Source organism: Budorcas taxicolor, chromosome 4 (genome assembly GCF_023091745.1).
Source record: "Budorcas taxicolor isolate Tak-1 chromosome 4, Takin1.1, whole genome shotgun sequence".
NCBI lineage: Eukaryota > Metazoa > Chordata > Mammalia > Artiodactyla > Bovidae > Budorcas > Budorcas taxicolor.
The window spans coordinates 100,892,384-100,909,734 of NC_068913.1; the positions used below are offsets into that span (position 1 = coordinate 100,892,384).

The following is a 17,351-nucleotide window of genomic DNA, read 5'->3' on the forward strand; positions in this document are numbered from 1 at the left end:
AATTTCTGTATCTAGTGTTTTCATTTCACCTAAAATGAGGCAAAGACACAATAAAACAAAGTACAGCTGTGAATACTAGAGAATTCAACTATTATTAGCTGAATTTATTAAATATGATGATCATTTGAAAGATAAAAAAAAAAAACCCTCAATCTATCATTTCCATAGCTTGAGCACCCAAATCCTTTCCCTAGAGATCAGGAGAGTAGGAAGGCAAAATCTGTTCCATGTTTTAAGCAGTTAGGCACATAAGACAAATTCCTTTTCCTAATTATGCCATCCTTCTTTCAACTTACTTAAAGCATTGCTTGGTGGGACCCTTCACTCAAGCCTGAACTAATCAATGTCCAAATATTTAAGGACAACAAATTGGAACCATCTCTATTTCTTACAAGAAGAATAATAAATCCATTTTCACAAAGGAAAATATGTGTAAATACAGGAGATTTTTTTCTTTAGGATTAATCCCCTAACAAGGTATGTATTTACTTCCACCTGGTAGAACAGGACCCTAACAGGTAAGTGATAAGCAAATTAGCTGTCATAGGTTAGAATGGATACCTAGGAAGCAATCTTCAAATAAGACTCCTTCATTAATATGTAATAGCTATGTTCTTCTGTACTTACTACATGTTATCTCTTCCCCCTTAAAAAAAAACAAACCCAGAGGACCACATTACCTTAAGTGTTCTGCCATCCACCACCACATTGTTAACACACTGTATGGCTCTGAGAGCATCTTCCGACCGTATATAGGTTACATATGCACTGGCACTTGGACCCTAAAGTGAAAAGCCACTGTTGTTAGAATCAAATTCAACAAAAACTTAAAAAAAAAAATTAACTTGCAACCTGCCAAAGGAATTCTAAAGGCCTTTACTACCACTATCTTGAATAATAACGAAAATGATTAGAAGTAGTAGTAGCTTATATTAAGCTATATACTAGCCCATCTTAAGATAATCATACTTAATGAATTTTATCTGATTTTAAGCAGACTAAAATAAATATGAATGAAATATCTTTGACTTGGCAATTTTCTTATAAAAGTCATCTGACAGGCTTGTCAACATTATAAAAAAAAACAAACTTTGAAAATTAGATTTGAAAAAATAAGATGTGAAGACATTGTGTCTAACTATGTTCTCAGAATAAATGCAATCTTTAAAGAGTATTCTAGCTGCTAATATCAGCATAACAAAAATGCTCTATTAAGTTCACAATATCTGAAAATATTAATTAGAAATCACTATATAATTTAACTGCTTGATTATGATTCAATTCCCCCTCCCCTTCAAACCATCACTAAATCTATTACTACTTCCTTCTTAATACTATCAATTCACTGTTAAGTTTTGAAAGGATCAAACAAGCACCAAAAAATTCCCCCACCCTACCAATAGAGGTCACTATATGGTGTAAATGCTTGACCATCAAGCCTTCTAATCACAGAAACCAAGTTTTCCTTCTGAACAGCCCAGGTCAAGCCCTGACCATAGGGAGGAAAGGTAAAAATCCCTATAATTAGTTACCTGTGAGCCTGCATATGATGTGCTATTATTGATGACAACTTTATGTATTTTACCAAACTTCCCAAAATATTCTGGCCGTTTTAAAACCTATAAAAGAAGAAGAAATAAGGTATAAACTTTCCCCACTTCATCAACTTTATCCTTATAATGGGGACATGCACCATGCCTCCACAGTGAAAAGAAAATAATTGTTAAAGATTTTCAATAAATGTGACTACTTACTGATTACAATTTGTGTGGTTAACTTAACTGCAGGAAATCATCAACAAAAATCTAAAAGCTATTCTCTACTGACCCACTGAATAGAAACTGAGACTGAGTTAGTCACATTATCTACTACATTCTAACATGTGCACCAATAATCTACGGGATCTTAACCTGACAGTATTCTTTAACACAAAACAGATCAACTATCTTAACCACACTTTCATTAATAGATGATCCTTATAAGGTCTCAGAACAATGACCAAGATTATGTATTAAACAGAAACTCAAAAACAGACAAAAGTAGAGACCGTTTTACTCATAAATCTACTGTACATAAAATATTGTGCATTATATTAAAACACTGTTTATAACATACAAATTCCAAATATGGTAACAGAATGTATTTTTCAAACTTTCATGCTTTATGATTTATTACTTGGTGTGTGTCAACAAATTTTCCTTATGTCAATTTCACCATTTTTCAAATGTCTTCTGTGTTTTTCTCTTTCCCTGATAAATAATGAATGAATATTTCTCTATTACCTGGTTAGTTCTTGGTGGTCATTTTCCCTCATACTTGTGTCATCTCCTTTACTATGTGATCACTATATGCATTCATTTAGCTTGTCCTGCCAACTAACTTAATCCTCTTTCCCAGGATTTGCAACTACCTCAAAATTAAACTGTTCTTTTCCAAAATTTACCTATAGACCTACATAGTATTTATTTATAGGTTTAAAATTCAACATTCAAAAAATGAGTATCATGACATCTGGTCCCATCACTTCATGGCAAATAGGAAAAGTGGAAACAGTGTCAGATTTTAATTTCTTGGGCTACAAAATCACTGCAGATGCTGACTGTGGCCATGAAATTAAAAGATACTTGCTCCTTGTAAGAAAAGCTATGACAAATCTAGACAGCTAATTAAAAAGCAGAGATATCGTTTTGCCAACAAAGGTCCATATAGTCAAAACTGTGGTTTTTCCAGTAGTCATGTATGGATACGACAGCTGGACCATAAAGAAGGCTGAGTACCAAAGAATTAATGCTTTCGAAGTTGTGGTGCTAGAGAAGACTCTTGAGTGTCTTGGACTGCAAGAAGATCAAACAGTCAATCTAAAGGAAACCAACTCTGAATATTCATTAGACAGACTGATGCTGAAGCCAAAGCTCCAATACTCTGGTCACTTGATGAGAAGAGCCAGCTCATTTGAAAAGATTCTGATGTTGGGAGATACTGAAGGGAGGTGGAGAAGGCGGGAACAGATGAGATGGTTGGATGACATCGCTGACACAATGGACATGAGTTTGAGCAAACCCCAAGAGATAGTGAAAGACAGGAAAGCCTGGTGTGCTGCAGTTAATGGGGTTGCAAACAGTTGGACACAACTTAGCGACTAAACAACAACAACCTATAGACCCACTGTTCCTACCATCTCTTCAAATAGCAAGCTGTATCTCAACTGAAGCTTTCTGCACGTATCTGTTCAAGTGTGTGCAAAGTATCTTCCCCAAATACTCTAATTTGATAATATTCTCGCATACTTAACATCTTAGCTAATATACTCTACATCTGACAGAACCAAAGTTTTGTGAAGCAGTCTGCAGTTGGGGTGTCATGAATTCTTAACAGTTTTCAACTTGATTAATATAATTTTTTTTACCTTACTTTATTTTAGGTTTTTATAAGTATAGGGTTATTATGTTTTCTGTAGCCAATTTTAATGGATTAGAAGGTGCAGTGACTACCCTGGCTTTCAATCTTTTTTCCACCCAAATCTTCTGAAGGATATGACATTTAGAGTGCTCTTGAGTTGTTCACAGAAAGTCTTAGGATAGAGGCTATGGGAAGAGTATGTATCTTGAAAAGCTTTCTGGCCAGTGGAGAACAGAACTGCATTCAACATTCCAGCTGGATGTGTACCAATTCAGCAAAAGGCCTCAGCCAAAAGACCTGCTTCAAGGGACTCAGCCTGGTCAAAAGTTGTGGTGCATCAGCATCTCATATCACATCCAAGTTTATGGCAGTACTTCTCAATGAAGGCAGCATCAAGGGATGCTGGAATGTTATGTCAAAGTAACTGGGAGACACTACTGGCGCTCAGTGGATGGGAGCCCAGGACAGCTTACAGCACTCGGGCTAGCCCTGCACCACAAAGAACCATCCTACACAACTTCTGAATGTTCTACAAGACATTCATCTAGCCAAGATGCTTGTTTATAATTAAGTGAATCTAGAAACAAATCATAAACATAAAGCACTTTCCCACAGTTTCAACATATGTTGAATTTAAAAGCAAACACTATGTAATTAAGGTACAACTGCAAATGCTTTGTTTGAAATTTTACTAAGAATTCTTCAGAAAAATCACACACATCATTAACGCTTCATGGTACCCGTGCTGTCAGTACATACATCTGTAACAAACTGCACTTTTAGTTGTCATATTCACAGTGATTCTACAAACAGATGCAAGCTCCTATTTCATAACGTACTGGGAAAAAAAGTACTTTACAAACTTAAATACACACACAAATCATTTGAGGATCCAGTTGAAATACTTATTTCAGCCCCTGAGAGTCTGCACCATAAGCTCCCAGGTGATACTAATGCTACCAGCCCAGAGGCCACACCCTGAGTAGTGGTACCAAGTATTTACACATAGCAACAGCCTTCTTATACTTTAATCTCTCCCTCATTTTTTCAAATTATGTATCTACCTAGACAAATTACATTATCAAGAAGTCATTTCATGAAACTCAAAGGTTGTTACAAAATACTATTTTTTAAAAAAATGTGGGTACTGGGTCTGAAAAGGTTAAAGACTGACTTATGGAAATAAATTCTGGCCAATAATTGAGCAACACTTTCATAAAAAACATTAAGACTTGTATATAATTACAGTGCGCGGCCATAATATTATTTCCAAAGCACAAATATCTCCACGTCATTCTGTTCTTAAGATTAGTCAATAGCTTCCCATTGTCTTTAAGATAAAGTGCAAACTCGTTAGCATGTTTTAAAAGCCCTTCGTTATCCCTTACCACTTACCTCGTCAGCCTCATCTCTCACCATTTCACTCTTAATTTTCCAGCCAAACAAATCATTTGAAGACCAAGCTTTAAAAAAAAAAAACAAACCCAGAAGCACTTGTATAATCCCTATGCCTGATGCACTTTATACCAAAGATAGCCAGGAAGTACATACCTTCCCGGCCCCCCACCCCACCCCAGTCAGGTGCCATCTCTTGTGCCTCCACAACACACAGCACTCCTCACAGTATACAGCTGCTTTTATAAATAAACAGGGGCAACCTTTTATTGGTTTATGTTCAATGTCTCACACAGTGCCTGGCACACTGCAGGTACTCAATAAATGCTTATGGAACAATTAAACTCTGTTAGCATTGAACACAGAGAAGGTGCCTGGAAAATCCTATGGACAGAGGAGCTTGGCAGGCTTCAGTCCATGGGGTCCCTAAGAGTCAGACACGACTGAATGACTTCACTTTCACTTTTCACTTTCGTGCACTGGAAAAGGAAATGGCAACCCAATCCAGTGTTCTTGCCCGGAGAATCCCAGGGATGAGGGAGCCCACTGGGCTGCCGTCTATGGGGCTGCACACAGTCAGACACGACTGAAGCGACTTAGCAGCAGCAGCAGCACTGAACAAAAAGAACACATGTGTAAAACACTGGTGGGCCTTATTGTATTAGGAAATGATCTATGGGTGATAAAAACAGCCTGCCCAGGCAAGGGAAACTCAAGTAATTTCAATGTTCTATATTAAGTTGCACATTCGAGGTTCTATCTAAACGTAAGTCAACTAGCAAAACAGTAAATTAAAAAAGTAAAGAGTATGGGTAGTAGGCAGAACACCCTGCATATAACCACATTACCTATATATTCAAAGTCCTATATTTACTTCACAGTGAGTCAACTTGAGTACTAGCTGCTATATAAAAGGTTATATGATAGAATTATAAATGCCCAATGACATACCTAATGTGTAAAATGTCTTCCTATACTTTGGGAACACAAATGTTCATGGACATGTCATAGAAAATAAAAAATGTAGCGACAGATGGAAAGATGAATAGACAAATGTGTGGGTAAAGGAACCATATACACCACTGGTGTAAAATACACTGGAATAGGAGTCCTAAGACCAGGGAGGTGGGGTCAGTGGGGAATGAGGGTGGTTTCTAGTCCTGGGTCTGCTGTGAAACAGCTAAGTGATCCTAGGCAAGTCATTCAACTTCTCTATGCCTCAGTTTCCCATTTGTAAAAGAAAATGGTTATGTTTTCAAAGTCTTTCAGTTCCTCAAACAAGCAGCTCTTTCACGCCATCATGCACCTGGGACACTTCTGCCCTTACTTGCTGCCCAGCTAATCCCTAGTCGTTTTTAATCATCCTTTCCTCAGGGAGGCTTTTCGTGGATCTCTGCACTAGCTAAATTACCTACTGTTTATATGTTCTCAAAAAGCCCTGTACCTCCCTATTTCTAAATACTCAGCACACTTACAAATACTTAATTCTGTCTTCTCTACTGTCTGTAAGCTTTTAAGTGTAGAGACTGTGTCTGGCTTGCTAAACCATTTTATCTCCAATATCAAAGTACCTAACAGACTGTAAGTATTCAAGAGCTAATTTACAAAACAAATGAATACGGTTCTGACAAATCAAAATTTTTAGAATTTAGGAGATGATTACTCTAAGCATTATCTCTAACTACCATATCTTTTAAGATAGGTTTTTTTCCTATTAAGTGATAAATGGATAAATTAGACCATCAATCTTGGTATGAAGTTGTCAGATATACAAAAATTATTTTCAAAATAAGCTTTAAATTTTCCTAAATGTTCCTATTCAGCTAATCAGAATTCAGCCAAATATCAAATTGTCCATCATCCAAAAATAAGTAAATGACAGGGATCTTCTTTGACTCAAAGTTACCCTAACAATTTGAAACTTGGCGATTTCTAATGAAGTCTTCCAATCTGAAAGAGTTAGGCAGTTACATTTTAAAAAAATTTTAAAGTATTATTTAGAAGCAGTAGGGTTTAATAACTAAAACACTAACGTTTGGTTTTCTTAGGGTTTCAAGAGAAACAAATGAGAGAAACTAATGTTTAAGAAAATTCACTGTCCTCTTACCAAGCAACATTGCTTTCAAAAGTATAAAACCAAGACAGTGATTTTTTAGGAATATTTACATTCATGATAAAGTATTCTCTTTCATGAGTCATCCCCTAGATTAATTTCTTTCTGTGTAATAGTTCTTCAGATTAATCTTACTGACACTGTGTTATTTGAAATGAATATAAATCTCTGTACATAAGTAAAAACAAACTACAGATCTAAGTCACATCTCTAAGAAGAAGCAGAAACCTGTAAACCAAACATCAGACTGAGGCTATGGCTTCATTTTATCCAGCTTCTGGGTGCTGCTCAGTAAGCCTCCAGTACCACAAGCGACTGGATTTGGTATTAATAAAACCAAGCACATCCATATCCAAGAGTTGTTAAATCAAAATTAAAGTTCCATTAATTTGCTGGAATAGCTGGAGTTCCTTGGTTGCCTAGTGGTTAGGGTTGCACACTTTCACTGCCATGGCCTAGGTTCAATCCCTGGTCAAGGCAACGGAGACCCCACAAGGTGCATGAATGCCGCCCTCCCCAAATTTTTTTTTACTGGAGTAGCAGCTTCAGAAAAGCAAACACAGATTAGCAGGAATAAAAAGAGGTAGGTAAATTAAAAACCTGCTTAAGCAAGAAATGTTCTCTGGTTGGAAAAAAGTAATGTTTAAAGAGGGAGACAGAAGCACTGATACAAAGTTGTGGCAGTGTTCAAGAGTGTAACAGGATTCTGCCTTTCTGGGAAGTTAAATGCTGTATGATTTAGGAAAAAGGGAGAACTGGCTGCTGAGGTCAAATCACAGGCCTAAAATAAGCTCCTTCCTTATCATTTATTAAAGTATCAACTCTAGATCCACCCCTTTGGTTTTGGAAGAAACCTCGTCTCTTGAAGATCGCTGTAGTCCACTAATGCCAGCATCTTGGACCTGAAAGTGAAAGTGAAGTCGCTCAGTCGTGTCCGACTCTTTGTGATCCCATGGACTGCAGTCTACCAGGCTTCTCTGGAGTGGGCTACCATTTCCTTCTCCAGGGGATCTTCCTGACCCAGGGATTGAACCCAGGTCTCCTGCATTGCAGGCAGACACTTTACCCTCTGAGCCAAAGGGTATAGACAAAGATAGCCAAAGGGTATCTTGGACCAAGACCCTAGTAATTCATGAGCTGCCTCCCCAATTGTTACCAATGACAGAGACTTCTTAGTAAGGCCACCCTGATGTTCTCTGCAGATCTTGAAGCCCTTCACAGCATCAATACATAGTTAACTAATCAGCAATAAATATTTCTTATTCTTTCTAAACTGATTTTTACAAAATCAATTTTTAGACGCCTTGTGTTTCCTCCTTCTGGCGCCTTTAGCCCTCTTAGACCAGTTCAAAGATTGCCGCCTCCCTAAGCATATTCACTATAATCCTTCCTCTGATTGCTGCCGTCCTGAGCATTTCTATAAACCCTTCTCTAGGAGTACTTCCGACAGATCCCGCAAATCCAGTTCTGTCCAACTTAAGTGAACATTCTGGCTGCCATTCAGTTTCTGTTTGCCTTCCCAACAATCTAGTCAGCATCTCCTGGTATATCAGGAACCAGACATTAGCAGACATGTATCCAAGAGCATTAAGGAAAGTAATGAGTTCAACATTACTCTAATAAGCCTGGTAGAGGAAGGAGAGAAGAGTTAAGTAATAAACCAAAGGGTTAAGACCTCCCCTGCTTTCAACGAATGACAAAGAATCTCAACCACTGTTTCCCTCTGAATTCTCTCTCCTTCCCCAAAATTGGCTTAAAATGAATGAATAAAGAATGATGACACAGTAGAGTAACAATTCTATCACTGTTTTATAATCAAGGTTCACCACTTCAGCATGATTTAAAAAAAAAATACAGATCTCTGGTGGGTTCATGAAAGTACATCTCCACTGTTGGTCCTAAATACAGCTACAGAAAAGAGGAAAGAAACAGTAGTCATGTCACATGAGCCTTAAGAGCACAACAGAGACACTATCCAACTTCCACAGACTATGAGCACTGAAGGGGACTTCAGAGATCTAATTCAACTGCCCAGTTTCACAACGGAAGATAATGAGCCAAGAAAGATTAAGACACTGGCCTAAGATCACAGCTGTCACTGGTTTCTTAGTGATTATTAAAAAATAATTTCCCATTATCTTCTAAGTTTTAGAATTTTCAGGTAAATCCTGCCTTTGGGCAGGGCCAGCTACTATTTCCAAATAAACAAAAAGAAAAAATGCCAAGTTGAGAAAGAAAAGAGAAGACAACTTACCTCTGGGTCTGCTAGGCGCTGAGACAGACCTACAACAAAGACGAGGTTTTTTTGTACAACACGTACACTAGCCAAATGTTTGCGATTTTCTGATATTTTCTGTTTTCTCTCATTTTGTTTCTGTTTTTTCTCATTCTTTATCCTTTGCAGTTCTTCCTGGGAGAGTGGTTTATAAACTGCTGGGTCTTCTGGATATGGCTTTAGACATAAAACAAACACAGAAGTTAGCATTAAATGAACAGAAAACTATGAATATAGAATTTCCAAATGCTGGATGATGTGTATGCAGTTATTTGCTACATCTCCCTTTTTCTGAATCTTCTAATCTTCTAAACATTTTATTTAATATAAGTTAAATGTTACATAAATTAAATGTGTTTTTAAATACTTTTAAAACCACTTTTAGTGCTAAAACTTAAGTATCACCAAAGGTTCTAAAATTTAAAAAAAAACCAACCTGGTATTACCAACAATGCCTAGTACAGAGTTTACAGAAAAATTAAGCTTTTAAGGTATTATGTAAGGGGCAAAGAGTACAAAATATCATCTAAATATGGATTTACTGTATTACAATCAACAAATATTTAATGAAAACATACTATGTGTTTGAAGATTAATGAAGTACTTATTCTTTAATAGGTAGACATTTCCTGTCAAAGGAGATGGGCAAACAAACAATACACAGATACTCTGGCTCAGCAGTTTGAACTTAGCTTCAGCACTTACTATCCACATGGCTTTAAACAAGTCAACAGAACTCTATGTCTCTGTACCCGTGTAAGTAAAATGAAAATAATCTTAAAAGGCTGATATAAAAATAACACTCGTAAGCAATTATTGTAACTGGCCCACAATAATCCCTCAATAAATACTAGCAATTACACCACTGTAATGTTTTTCTCTCTCATCATTACAATTTTGTTTTCATTCCTACTGCTAATGCCAAGACTACCGATAGCCTGAATGATAGCTGCAAACTGGCTTTGAATCTTGGATTTTTCTTTACTGAGAGACTTTGGCTAAGTTATGCAATTTGTCTGCCTCAGTCTTCCATAAAATGGGAATCACAGTACTTTATTCAGAGGGTTTCTGTGAGAATTTTAAAAAGGCAACACACTTATAAAGTGATTAAAACTGTGTCCTGCACAGAAGCATTCAATAAACCAGTTATTATTTCAGCTGGCCCTCTACAGGTTCCACATCCTCAGATTCAACCAAATGAAACTATTTGGGGGAAATAAATTCTAGAAAAAAAGTTCCAAAAACCAAAATTTGAATTTGTCATGCACCTAGGAACTATTTAATAGCATTTACATTATATTTACAACTATTTATACAGCATTTACATTAGATATTAGAGACTATACATAATCTAGAGATGATTTAAATTACGTGGGAGGATGTGTGTAAGTTACACACAAACACTACACTATTTTATATGAGGAGCCTGAGCATCCACGGATTTTGGTATCTGTGCAAGTGGCGTGGAGGGGGCTGTTCCTAGAAAAAAGTCCCCCACAGATACAAGAGACAATTGTATTAACAAAAAGGCTAATAATAAATGGAAGATGGAACACACTAAATAGTAACATGTAAAGCTGAATGTGAAGAGATCCCAGAAATGGGAAACTGTGCCTATCAGAATATCAGAACCTGGGATTGACAGAAACGCTGCTGTCAAGAAAAAAAGTGGGAATGAGGACAAGAGAAGCGAGTCTCCACAAGCACGGCACCGTGCATGCCTTTAACGTAAAGTTACTTTCCTCTTTTCCATACATAAGTTTAAAAAAATTAACTAAAAAAAAAACAACACCCTCCAATATGTGTGCACACTCTGAGTAATGCTGAAGGCAATTAAGAGATGAGATTTCTTTTCCTGTTCCATTATTTTTACTAGTAATTGCATAAAGTCTCCAAAACTCCTGTTCTTAAATATTCAGCCATAACTCTTAGTGGTCCTGTAGAATGTAAGTGCCCATTCCATTCAATTCCCACATTTAGAAATTTGAATCTTTTAGCTAATTGGTCCTTTTTGGCATACTCCAACATACTAGTGAGTAAGAGGCATATAAAATAGCTGACTCAGTAATTTACCTGACTTTTGCATGACCTAAGGGTTTTATTCCAGGGTCAAATATATAGTTTGTGTCATACATTTTAGGAGCTTACTAATATTTGCCACATTAATACCAAGCTACTTCTAGAATTAGAAATTCAGCACTACTAATTTTCTTTTTTAAAAAAAATCTTATTTCAAAGAGTTCTTACATTTTAATTTGAGGAACTAAATGGTTAGAGATCTATTGCAATAAATTCAATTCTTCAACCGATGTAACCGTGCCTATTTAAATTTTTTCTCTCTATTCTATACTCACACTTCTGTACTTATCTTTTTTCAAATCAATCCATCTGCCTGGATGATATTAATCCCATGAAACTATTTAAAACTACAGAGGCCAAAGTATAAAAATGAACTACATACAAACCAATTTAAATACCTTTCCACAATATCACTTACATTTTCATTTGCTATTTTCTACCACAGGATTTCTGGAAAGCTCCTTTTAGAGCATTTATTAAGTTTATTTGAAAGCTGTTGCCCTTCACTAACATGTGTAGTGGTGATAATCCACTCCCTGAGTCGATCGAGCCTTTAGATTGTTCCCAGAGCCATTTCAAAGCCTGGTCCGTGCATCTTTCTAGCAGTCCATGATAAGTGTAAAAATTGAGAAAAAGCACTTGGAAACTTTTACAGCAACTTAACATTTCCACAATGTTCAAGTATGTCATCAGTGGGCTCTGAAGAATAAGATATTTATCAGTGTGGTTGTTATCAAGCTTGGGTGGTAAATCACGTGACACAAGCTGGGTACTAGGTGCGCTCAACAGAACCTGTGTCAGTTCCCAGCAGGCTGTGCTGGGGCGGGCGCGGGGACACATGTGGTTCTGCATCAGAGAGAGTCTGAGAAACACTAGTGTAACTTTTCTGAGAACATGAAGATTTGACAAGCATTCAGGTTTTTTTCTTTGCAAGCCATCTCTGACATTGTAAAATCCTAATAAAAGATGATGCAAAATAATATAAACACCTCCAATAAATGGAGAATGAAAATGACCAAAAATCAGGTTGTGGTATCAATTCTCATAAAGTGTATTACTGATGTATCATTATATTGAGTTTGTAACACTGGTTGCCCCAGTCTTTTTCTATATTACTCCAAGTTTTTTCTGTGGAAATTAACACTTCTATCAGTCTTCAAAGGCAACTTTCAGTTCAGTTCAGTTCAGTCGCTCTGGACTATAACTGCTTATATAATGATAGATTACACATACCAATACAGAAAGATACCACTACAGGAGAACAAGATAAATTAGTTTATTATGATTTATCCTCCAAAATCCTCTTACTCCAGGCAACTTAAAAGAGGTTATAAATACTAACTTTTTAATCAACATATTTGTGAATCTGCATCTCTGTTGTTAGGAAGAATTAAATAAATTGTTTCAGATAATAGAAATCTGGTAATTTAACCTAAACACAAATGAAAAATATACAAAATTTTATTAGTCTCAACCTGTCTAAAGGTTTCATAAAAAGTTGGTAAAGCACACATTCTATGATGGTTCCCCCTTCACACACACCACCATTAAATACCTACTCTACAAATCCAATAGAAAATTAATCATCTGATACAGTAAGATGAGGAAAGAAGCTAGATTAAAGATGGGAGATGAAAACACATAATTTGAACAGCTGCAGAAAAACACTGTGACTCACAAAACTAGTAACCTTAGTACTAAAAATGAATATAAAGAAAAATACATCTGGTCTACTTTTTGACTGAAACACATAATGTTAAACCTAATATTCTAGGAATACAGGATCAAATAAAAAGCTATAAGCAAAAAATTTTTCTTTAAAATTTTCTACTGCATGTGACAAACTAGTGATAAATAGGATACTTATGGAGAAGCATTTTAAATGTGCAAAATATTTTTAGTAGTGTTAATTTGCCAACAGATTGCCAAACTACTAATTAAGATGGTTTATAGTCTTTAATATAATCACTTAATTCCTTTCATATGTGTAGCTATGCTTCCACTTTTATTCCCAATTTACATGTATATTTAGATGTGTCATCCGTTTTATTTTCTAATCAGACTTACCAGGACTTTGATTATTTTATTGGTTGTTTCAAAGAACCAGCTCCAACTTTTATGGAAATACAGCTTTCCTATTTCATTAAATTCTACTTAATCCCTACTTTCTACTGTCATAATGTTTATTCTTTTCCTAGTTTCTTAACCTGGAAATAAGCTCATTTATTTTTGCTCTTCATTTTCTAATAAATGCATTTACAGCTTCATCTTTTCCTCTTGCTAAAGACAATGAAAAATACTGGGTAAAACTTTTCAAACCAACATCTTAAAAACAATAATGATCTGCAGTGGTGAAGTCCCAAGCAAATTTCTGGATAAAAGTCAAAACCCAAAGAGATAAGCAGAAAGGCTGAGTAACAACCAATGGGAGAGAAGGACAAATGAGGGAAGAAGCACAGCATTCAAAATCCAAAACTAGTCCACGGTGAAGAGTTCTGGGGAGATCAGTCCCATGATAAGCTGAGACCAGTTCACCCCCAAAGGGCTCATATTCTTTTAGGGTTAAGTACAGACTCCAGAAAGGTCAGAACAAGGTAAGAAAAAAGGAAAAGGGTGAAGGAAAAAACCATCCTAGAAAAGCTGAAACCAGCCCCAGGGAAGATGTGCACCTGAGAGAACAAAAGATTAAGGCATCCCTAATGGCAATGTTCACAGGTTCCAGCAGAAGGCAAACCAAAGCCTATCTACAGGACGGTAAATTTATCCTGGGCCTCAGAGAAACGCACAAATAACTCAGTGACAACCTCGAAGCCGATACAGACCATAAATCACAGAAAGAAAGAAATCTACATGAAGAACAACCAGCAGAAACATCCCTCACGGACTTCAGCAACTGGAATTATTGGACAGATTTTAAAACAAGAATGATTATCTGTTTAAACAAATATATGACAAACTTGAAAATATCTGCAGGGTATAAAAATCTTCTTTAAAAAATCAAGTAGCAAAAAAGAACATACATTACTTCTAGAAATGGAAAACAAAATTTTAAAATTCGGTAGACTAGGCCTTATATAATATTTAACTTACATGCTGAGTACATCATGCAAAATGCCGGACTAGATGACTTCAAGCTGGAATCAAGCATGCAGGGGGAAATAACAATAACCTCAGATATGCAGATGACACCACCTCATGGCAGAAAGCAAAGAGGAACTAAAGAGGCTCTTGATGAAAGTTAAAGAGAAGAGCAAAAAAGCTGGCTTAAAACTCAACATTCAAAAAACGAAGTTCATGGCATCAGATTCCAGAACTTCATGGCAAACAGATGGGGAAACAATGGAAACAATGACAGACTTTATTTTCCTGGGCTCCAAAATCACTACAGATGGGGACTGCAGCCGTGAAATTAAAAGACGCTTGCTTCTTGCAAGAAAAGCTATGACCAACCTAGACAGCACATTAAAAAGCAGAGACATTACTTTGCCAACAAAGGTCCATCTAGTCAAAGCTATGGTTTTTCCAGTAGTCATGTATGGATGTGAGAGTTGGACTATAAGGAAAGCTGAGCGCTGAAGAATTGATGCTTTTGAACTGTGGTGTGAGAGAAGACTCTTTTAAGAGTCCCTTGGACTGCAAGGAGATCAAAGCAGTCAATCCTAAAGGAAATCAAATCAGTCTTGAATATTCACTAGAAGGACTGATGCTGAAGCTGAACCTCCAATACTTTGACCACCTGATGTGAAGAACTGATTCATTTGAAAAGACGCTGATGCTGGGAAAGACTGAAGGCAGGTGGGGAAGGTGACGACAGAGGATGAGGTGTTTGGATGGCATCACCAACTCGATGGACATGAGTTTGAGCAAGCTCTGGGAGTTGGTAAGTTGGGAGTTGGACAGGGAAACCTGGCATGCTGCAGTCCATGGGGTCACAAAGAGTCAGATTCAACTGAGTGACTGAACTGAACTGAGACTAGACCTAAAAAAATTGATTAGAAGGAATCATCTATAATGCATTAAAGGAAGAGAAAGAAACAAAAAAGAGATTAAAAGACATGGCCAATAGTGAGAAGAACTGGAAAATATTTAATCAGAGTCCCAGAAAGAGAGGAAAGAGAATAACGGCAACAGCTTACTAGATAACAGCTTAATTTTTTCCTGAACTAATGAAACTCTAGATTTGATGATTTTGAATTCTGGGGCTGGAGAAGACTCTTGACAGTCCCATGGACAACAAAGAGATCAAACCAGTCAATCCTAAAGGAAATCAACCCTAACTATGCATTGAAAGGACTGATGTTGAAGCTCCAATACCTTGGCCACCTGATGTGAAGAGCCAACTCATTGGGAAAGACCCTGGTGCTGGGAAAGACTGAAGGCAGAAGAGGGCAAGAGAGGATGAGATGGTTGCATGGCATCACCAACTCACTAGACATGAATTGGAGCAAACTCCAGGAGATAGTGAAAGACAGGGACACCTGGCCTGTGTCCATGGGGTCTCAAAGAGTCACACACAACTTAGCGACTGAACAGCAACAATGAAATTCACCAAATCCACAGATGCAAAAAGCCCTACAAACCTCAAGCAGAATAAATAGAAATACACAAGTGAGTTTTACATTTTGGAACTGATCGATAGTCAATTTTTGTGCCCAATACACTGTATTTTAAAGTTTTGTACAAATTTATTTGTACAAAGTTGTATGTGTGCACAAACACACATACTTGCTGTGTTAATCAAATTTTACATTCCTTCTGTGTACTTCATGTGTGCATCTGTGCTAATAAGTCCCTTTAGTCGTGTCTGACTCTGTGTGACATAGTTCTAAACTACAGAAATTAGAAGCCCCTCGATTATGAAAGTGGGTGCAGTTTTTCCTGGTATTTACATCAGCTCAATATACTTCAAAGCTCTACTATGTAAATAAAAGTTTTATGACTCTAGGGGATCTTTCATCAGTAAGAAAAATATCCTCTTTAACTACTTTCAGAATGTGTTAATCTTGAATCTGATTATGACCGAGTCTGAGTCTGAGTGAACTCCAGGAGTTGGTGATGGACAGGGAGGCCTGGCATGCTGCGATTCATGGGGGTCGCAAAGAGTCGGACATGACTGAGAGACTGAACTGAACTGAACTGAGTATCAGTACTATCATACTTTCTTTCCTATGGTTTCCATTTGTCCACTCTTTTCACCCCCCTAGTTTCATGATCTATTTCTTACGTGTTCCCAGTCAAACAGTTCTACAAGGTTTATCAGGAAATAGAGCAGTCCCCTATATGCTGCCCCCTCAACAGCTGCCTCCCCCTATAAATAAGCTGTTTATTATTTCACATGATTCCTTTGTCATTTACTATCACATCACTAAATAACATGCTTGTACTACCACTTCTTGATTTTTTCAGTATTAAATATTATTATATTATGCAAAATCAAGATTTAGCTTTCTTTCAGCCAGTCTAACAACATATTCCAAGCCCACTTTCTAACCTTCCATTCTAATTTCGTTAGGCCAATAGTCATAATTACATTATTACAAAGTTCAAATATTATTTATACACTTTCACCTCCAGCTATGGCAGATTAGATGGTTAACAGACTAGGGATACCAGCATAAACAACTAGAAAACTAAACAAAATGTATGAATTAACTGTTTTCAGACACTGAACAACAGGGAATGAACAGCAAGCAGATCTATGACCTCTGAGAGAAAAGAAATAAGGCAGATAAAAACCATGAGTGTCCCAGTTTTCTGCTCTTCTGGCACTTACTGGACCCTGGCACTGGTTCTAACAGTCACAATGAGCAGAAGGGACAGTGTTCAAAATTTGAAGAGGCTGAAGCAACTGAAATTTACAGGGCAAAAATACCACAAAGAGTGAACTAATACAAAGAGAGTTCCAGAAATCAATATAGAAGAATCCTGTGGTACCCAGTTTTCATAATAGCCCTCCTGATAGAATGTCAACAGTGAATCTGGGAAGGAAATCAAAAAGAATTAACACCAGTCACATGTACACTCTTTCAGAATACAGATGAGGAGGAAACACTTCTGAGGCAAGTATTTCTTTGGTACCAAATCTAAAAA

General features: G+C 36.8%; 1 protein-coding gene across 6 annotated transcripts in view; it reads right to left on the reverse strand.

Annotated features, from left to right (window-relative positions):
* CNOT4 (CCR4-NOT transcription complex subunit 4) overlaps positions 1–17,351 on the reverse strand; it is a 147,898-nt gene that overhangs the window by 56,155 nt on the left and 74,392 nt on the right. For all 6 annotated transcript variants that reach the window (XM_052639271.1, XM_052639275.1, XM_052639270.1 and 3 more), the window contains exons 3-5: positions 9,162–9,359; positions 1,533–1,619; positions 681–782 (exon numbers count right to left, since the gene is read on the reverse strand). In XM_052639271.1, the coding sequence (XP_052495231.1) occupies positions 681–782; positions 1,533–1,619; positions 9,162–9,359 (387 nt within the window). The remainder of the gene's footprint in view (positions 1–680; positions 783–1,532; positions 1,620–9,161; positions 9,360–17,351) is intronic.